Here is a 7,846-nt window from a genome sequence, read left to right as displayed (position 1 = left end):
CATATATTTTCGTCATCACTTTTGGAAAAGCCAATCAAATTATACAAATTGAATTGAATCATATACAATCAACTAATTAATTACTTTGTTTAGCAACAAATCTTTTATTTTACTTTATAGATTTCCTTTTTGCTTAGTCACAAATGACATATTCCACCTAATTCAAATTTAAAATATTCCACTAAAATATTTAATCCCAACCCCTATATATAGTTTAAATCTTACATTCACAAACTCCCTTCCTCCCACCATCATCTTAAACAAACTTCTTTACAATCTCAAACCAATTATTACTTTAATTAGTCTGATTAATTAATTAATTAGTCGTTATAATTAATTAAGCTTGCTAATATGAATGCATCCGAGGCGTTTAATTCAAGGGGTATGAAGAGTATGTTGGGAGATAATCTCCTTAGAAACGGCATGTTGTCAAAATTAAGTTATGATCAAACTAGAAAAACATCTACCATCAAACTATTGCCTGCACCTTCTTCGTCTACGGCCCAAGTTGATGGATCCTCGTCGTTGATCACTACCAAACAACGTAAAATAGAATCAGTTTTTGCGACAATGAACAAGCTTGGTACGTATGCATCTTAATTATTACATTTTATTATGAATTTTGAAAATTGATTATGTAACAGGGGATTAAAGTTTTGTTAAAACAAATTAATTAATGCAGTGAAAGGAAAATTGAGCTTAGTAGGAAGGTTTGAGAAAGTGTTTCGACGAATATTTAGTGTTCGTGAAGGAGAGAAGTTGTTGAGGGCTTGTCGTTGCTGCTTGTACACCACGGCTGGTCCGATTTCAGGCCGTCTCTTTATTTCAACGGAGAAACTTGCCTTCTGTAGCGACAGGCCTATCGCAAAAGTATCCTCCCCCACCGGAGAACCTCTTAGGTTTCATTACAAGGTAAATATATATACTTACATATATACATACAACACGACATTAATTTAAGTGTATCGCTATTCGACGTATGCGTACGTTAAAATCTCCCCAATTTTTCACATGAAAATACGATTTTACCCTTATAAAAATATCCCATAATAATAATAATTTAAAAACAAATTATTTTTTTTTTCAAAAAAAAACACACTACCGCCTACTAAAGGCGGCCTGAACCATGGTCCATGCCAGCCGCCTAAATGGCGGCTGAGACTATGGCTCAACCGCGTATCTTGCGCGGCTGAGCCGTTGTCGCCGCCTCCATTTGTGAGCGGCTGGACCATGGTTCAAGCCGCCTTTTGTGGGCGGCAACATTTATAATAATAAAAAATTCCGGTAAGTATATCGCTATTCGACGTCAACATAAATACGTAATTATAAATCAATCCCTAATTTCTTTTAATACATAATAATAAATTAATTCATTGATAAAAATTCATACGACAATCATTCTCTGTTTTGATTAACTCAATGTAATTGTATTGTTTATGCAGATTGTGATACCAATAAGGAAGGTAGAGAAAATGGAAAAAAGCGAGAACATGAAAAAGGCGTCAGAGAAGTATATACAAGTAGTGACAGCGGATGAATTCGAGTTTTGGTTCATGGGATTTGTTAATTACAACAAAAATTTCAAATGCTTACAGCAAGCTGCAGTGTCCTCTCAATGCTTGATTTGCTAGCTAAAAGTAGAATAATGCAACATGAATGATCTTAATTACTCCGACGACTCCGTACTAGTATTTTAATTTAGGACGCGCGGCGGCGGACGGTGTTGTACGTGTATGCATTGTTAGCTGATTGTAAATTGATCTACGTACTAGTAATTCTATATGACGGAAAGAAGATTTTCCCCTCGGAGTTACGTTGTTTATATTGCGCAATTGTACGTGTTTTTATACATTCATTCAATTGGTGGATCAATTTATTTTTTATTTTTTATTTTGAAATAGACTTAATTTTGCATAAATAAACAAAGTTTACAAATTACAACAATTTACATAACAAACTAATACGTAACTAATACGTAGTACTACGTAATAAACTAATTAACACTAAAAGGATATCAAATTCTTCTCCAATGGCCCTCCTGTTGTTGACTTGACTTCGTTTGCATCGTCAAACTACTAGTAGCATGCGAAAGCCATTCTTAATCAGAAGAATGAAATGCTGGAAAAATAAACTGGAGGATCCCTTAAGAATTTGAAACACTAATTTATAGTTACTCACACATACATGGGGGTATTGTTCATCCTTTTAGGGGCTTGCTGGAACGGTTATCGAGACAAGTTGAGCCAAGATCGAACACGAACCCGAATTGTGAATCTATCAATCGGGCTGAACTAGCTTGAGCTCAAAATTGAAGTTTGAACCGAACTTGAGACTAATATACAAATAGTTAAATGAGCTGAGTTTTATTAATGTTCGGCTCGGATCGGCTCATGGGCCACCCCCTCTCTTTGCAACTAAAAAAAATCATGGGTTATTCTCTCTCAGCAAATATACTTAAATCAAGTGGAAATATGAACATTGCTTATATCAAGGAATAATCATCTTCTCACCCGAAAAAGTAAAAAAGATTAATCATCTTATATGAGAAAATATATCAATTATTCCAATTTTAGATCGATAACAACCTTAGTACAACATCTTCCGACATTTTAATTAGTTTGTCAACGTTACTAAAGCATTACAATTATTGAGCCTTTAGTTGGGCTCAAAAACCTTTGATAATTTTTTTTTCTCCCCCTCAAAGACGAGGTCTCGTGAGACTATTAAAAAATAATTTCTCATGTATTAGGTCACCGGCCAAAATACATCAATCTAAAATATATACTTCGTATTTTTTTTCTTTTTCAAATAAAACTTGGCAAATAATTTTTTTTATTTTTTTTTTGAAATTTGTGATATGTGATGAATACTTGAGGGGGTCAACTAACTTAGTTGGTAAATTACTTGTGATAGAAGCCCGCCTAAACGGCAAAATCATATTCCGGCTAGCCTTTAGTACAATAATACGTGACTATCTTTACGACAAAAAGGCCACAGTTTGATCTTAGGAGATAATAAGGAGAATAACAATTAACGGTACAGTTCTTACCAAATACTCCTCCAGTTACTATTTGTATAAATATTACACCAATTCTTAAGTGGATCTGGTCCACACTAATTTTTGTGGCATATTTAATTTATTAGGATTATTATGAAGAAAAAAAGATATCAAATTGTTGTCGTTGATACATGCATGTTATACTTGAATAATGTAATTTAAGTCACAATTCGATTTTAAAAACCATAAGGAAGACCTTTCGACCAAATGAATTTGGATGAGATATTATCTAGAAAAGGGTCCTTATAGCAGTTGAGGAGGAAGAAAAAGAATTTTCAAGACGTGACCTTCCAAAAAAAATATGAATTATATATAGGTTCTTAACTATTTATTTCTTCCATCCCGTATAGTAGCAGAGTTAATTTTACACCACTTGCACTCCTTCTTTGATCATTTATCAACTACTACGTAATATGTAAGGAAAATCATAATCATGCAACAAATTAGATCTTGTTAGAATTAGTTCGATATATCATACACTACAAAAATTTGTACCGTTAACGACGGGAAATTCCATCGTTAAAGGCCAATAATCGTTGATTAATGACGGGATTTCCTGTCGCGAACCCGTCATAAAAAGGGGCCGTCGTTAATGGAAAATCCCGTCGTTAACCCGCCGTAAAAGACATTTGTGACGGTTGTTCCCGTCTTTATTTGGTTGTTAGCCCGTCGCAAAAGGCTTTTGCGACGGGATTTTTAACCCGTCCTAATTAGGTTGTCGTTAAAAATACAAATTCTTGTAGTGATATATGTACTTTCAAATTATCAACCTTTATAAATCTTATAAGTATCAATATTAATGAAAGTTGTGTGATGAGAGGTGTGAAATGATACAAGTCAGTTGTAGTAATATGGAACAAAGAATGACTATAAGGAGGCCTGAGATATGCATGCATGCATGCATATAGTTGTTGAATAAACTGTTGAGGGAAACGAAATGCTATAAGTAAAGAAGTTGGTTGTCCACATCGTGATAATCGACACAAATACGTGCATAAGGTGCATTTGCATGTGTCATGACAATTTTAGCTAAGTTATACTTTTCAAATACCACGTTCATGAATCTTTTGATGCTTCAACGAATATTAAAATTTTAAATACAATTGAAGTCCAATAATACTTTACTGCTATATTTGATCTTTTTATTATAATATGTTTTGTATCGAGAAGAATAAAACAAGATCGCAATCGAATATATAGGTTATTGCCATTACAAGGAATTGTACCAATAACGACGAGAAATTTCGTCGCTAAATGCCAATAGTGACGGGATTTCCTGTTGCAAAGTTATTGATGAAAAAGTTGTCGTTAATTATCTTGTCGCAAAAGACATTTGCGACTGTTCTTCCTGTCTTTATTTAGTTGTTAGCCCCGTCACAAAAGACATTTGTGGAGGAATTTTTGGCCCGTTATTATTGGGTTGTCATTAATGACTCAAATTCTAGTAGTGTGTCGATGTGGAGAATTGAAGGATATATAATCCGAAGTTCGAGTCGGTATCTTTTCACCACTGCTTTCGGGGGTAAATTAGGTAGCAGATTTCATGCTAATTACGGTCAAAATCATGCTACTATACTCTATTGGTTTAACTCTTTTAACGATTTGTTCTTCTCTATCATCTGAAAGGATGAATTAGATTAATCCTAGTGTTAAGAGCTAACCTAGTTTCTATTTTGTTATTAAAAAAAAAAAAATCAAAAGGTTATACTTAGTATTATTGAATTTATACTGACGTGGCTACGTACACCTAGCTAGGCATAAGTAGATAAGGTTAATGCATGCACGCAGTAAAGAGTAAGGACTAAGGAGTTAATTAAGGACGGCCGACCTCTAAGCTAGCAAACCACTTGCCGGTGTATAGTGTTGAAAAGTTATGCACCATCACAAAGTTTGTTTGCCAACTCAAAAGCTTCTTATGCTTAACCATCAATAATGCTTCCACAAACCTTGCAATGACCCCACCATTGACCCATCTCAAGACTATTTGTTAACTCCCTTGACTAAAATATACTTGGAATTTGTTTTCTTTTTAAAAAAAAAACATAAACTGTAAACAATAACTAACATGTGAGCTGAAACTACTTATCACGTGTTAAAGAAACATACATGGAGAATGACTAATAAAATTCACAATTAATTGCAACGTACACAATTAATTTTAACATGAACTTCCGACGAAATTATATATGGTCAATCTCTTTTCTGATGTATTTAGGCTCACGTTTGATCGGTCCTATCATGATTATCAATCAAACATTGTTTTTTGATTTTGGATCCATTATTTTATTCTAAAAAAGAATGGGATCGGATTAGATGATTAGATTTGCTCGTCATCACTTTTGAAAAGCTAATAAAAATATGCATGGATTCATCAACTTACTCAACAAGAAATCTATTATGGTGGCCCTAAATTCTACTTTTGATGAGCCATGCATGACTCATTTCCTTCAAATTCTCAAAGCCTCTACAATATATATCTTTACCGTCTATATATATCTCTCCCCAACAAACTCTTAAACCACCACCAACCACCAAACACACAATTAGTAATCTTCTCTAATTATAATATAATCAACCACCATTTTCATCTCCTTAAGCAAAAATGAATGTTTCCGAGGCGTTTAAATCGAGGAGTATTAAGAGTATGATTGGAGATCATCTTCTTCGGAATGGCTTGTTAAGATTAAGTTATGATCAAACTAGAAAAACATCCACCGTTAAACTATTGCCTGGACTTTCTCCAAGCAAAGTGGATGGATCTTTGATCATTTCAAAACAACGTAAAGTGGAATCAGTTTTTACCATGATGAACAAATTAGGTACGTATTATTTATAATAATGGTATAACACTATATGTACGAATATTAGTTTATAAATGGTTATGTTAGTATTGTAATTTGAATTAGCAATATAATTATATTTAAAAAGTACGCGATATATGGGATTAATTAAATTTTGGTTTATATAAATATTTTGCAGTAAAAGGAAAACTGAGTTTCGTTGGAGGGGTTGATAAAATATTCAAAGGAATATTTAGTGTACGTGAAGGAGAGAAGTTGTTGAGGGCTTCTCATTGTTGCTTGTACACCACGGCAGGTCCCATACCCGGCCGCCTCTTCATCTCCACCGAGAAACTCGCCTTCTGCAGCGACAAGCCTATCGCGAAAATCTCCTCCGCTACTGCCGGAGAACCTCTTAGGTTCCATTACAAGGTAAAATTAATAAACTTTAATTAATTTATTTGTCTCCTAATTAATAAGATTATTATAAACACGTACGTATACATGCATGTACTAATAATGTACATGCATAAAGTTATAGTATACGTACTTAATTAATATAATTATTATGTCAAAACAATTTATTTATTAGTTTGTAATTAACGTGAAATTTTCTTGTACGTGCAGATAGTGATCCCAATAAGGAAGATAGAAAGATCGAACCAAAACGAGAGCATGAAAAAACCATCACAGAAGTATCTAGAAATTGTGACAACAGACGAGTTTGAGTTTTGGTTTACGGGATTCCGATCGTACAATAAAACATTCAAATGCCTTCAACAAGTTTGCAGTCTACCAAAACTTAACTTGTTGACTTCAAGCTAGTTAATTAGTACTACGTATAATTCAAGTAGATCAATTGATCGAGTTCTTATGTAAATATAGTATGGCTAGTTATGTAAGTTCTTCTATATAGGATAATAGGACGGTAAGAGAAATAGTAGTTTTCGATCCCTTATAGGTTAAGGTAGAAGATGAGATTGTATTATAGTTTATCCTTTATTATAGTATTGTATTCTTTGTAGTAATTGAATTGATATAGAATTCTTGCTATTTAAGATTTGTAAAAAGTATTCGAAATAAAACTATCTATATATATTGAGCCTACAATTATTTATTTGCTTTAAATCTTTATTCGACCCTTCTATACGTACAATTCTAACATTGTAAGGATCAGATTATACTTTCTCCGTTCTTATTTACATGACACAATTGGATTTTCGACACTATTCACACAAACTCCTTTGACTTCCTTTTGTGATTTATACTTAAGAAAAAATATTGTCGTGTGAGGTTTTATTAGAATCGTCTCAATAAATATTTTTTAAATATCAACTTTTTATAATTTTTGTTATCCATAATTAAAGATATTAATGTTTGAAATTGTGCATTGGCTAGCGTGCCTAAATAATTGTGTCATTTAAAAAAGAACAGAGGAAGTATATACACTACTGCAAAAGACGGTTCTTCTTTCTCGACATTTGAAGCTCGACACCTTGTCCTTAGCGCTGGTGGAATTATAATTTCCGTCCTTTGTTAAATTAAGGCTTTATTTGGTTGGGAGGAAAAGAAAAGAAAGGAAAGGAAAAATAACGTTTCATGTATTTGGTACAAAAAAATTATATGGGAAGTGGAAGGAAATCTCCCTTTATAAAAGTTTTACTTTCCTTTTCTTCCAAAATTGGAGGAATTTGGAAGGAAAAAAAAATTAAAATCTATCAAACAAAATATTAAATCCTAAACCCACATTTTCCCTTTACTTCTTTCCCCTTCCTTTGCTAATGTCGTACCAAACATGGGATTCCTATCATTTACTTTCATTATACCAAACATGAGCGAATATATTTTATTTCATTTCCTTTCTCTTCCCTTCTCTTTCCTTCCTTTACTAATATTGAACCAAATAAAGCCCAAGTCAATTGCAAGGGTTATTTGAAATCTTTTATCAATTACGGAGTAGTTCATTTATTTATGGAGGTGCATTCTTTTAACAAATCTTATATAAGAC

The 7,846-nt window shown here is 33.0% G+C and overlaps 2 protein-coding genes across 2 annotated transcripts; both read left to right on the top strand.

The window, feature by feature from the left end:
* Positions 1-234: 234 nt before the first annotated feature.
* Positions 235-1,898, top strand: LOC110781978 (GEM-like protein 4). Its single transcript, XM_021986023.2, has 3 exons — positions 235-583; positions 683-912; positions 1,443-1,898. The coding sequence occupies exons 1-3, from the start codon at positions 352-354 to the stop codon at positions 1,629-1,631; spliced, it is 651 nt and encodes a 216-aa protein (XP_021841715.2). The 5' UTR covers positions 235-351; the 3' UTR covers positions 1,632-1,898.
* A 3,661-nt stretch (positions 1,899-5,559) lies between these two features.
* On the top strand, positions 5,560-6,955 carry LOC110781980 (GEM-like protein 4). The gene is made up of 3 exons (XM_021986024.2): positions 5,560-5,877; positions 6,038-6,270; positions 6,466-6,955. Exons 1-3 carry the CDS (start codon positions 5,661-5,663, stop codon positions 6,661-6,663), a joined length of 648 nt encoding a protein of 215 aa, XP_021841716.1. The 5' UTR covers positions 5,560-5,660; the 3' UTR covers positions 6,664-6,955.
* Positions 6,956-7,846: the final 891 nt, after the last annotated feature.

Source organism: Spinacia oleracea, chromosome 2, assembly GCF_020520425.1.
Source record: "Spinacia oleracea cultivar Varoflay chromosome 2, BTI_SOV_V1, whole genome shotgun sequence".
In the NCBI taxonomy this organism is placed as follows: domain Eukaryota; kingdom Viridiplantae; phylum Streptophyta; class Magnoliopsida; order Caryophyllales; family Amaranthaceae; genus Spinacia; species Spinacia oleracea.
This window is presented reverse-complemented; position numbering and strand designations above follow the sequence as displayed.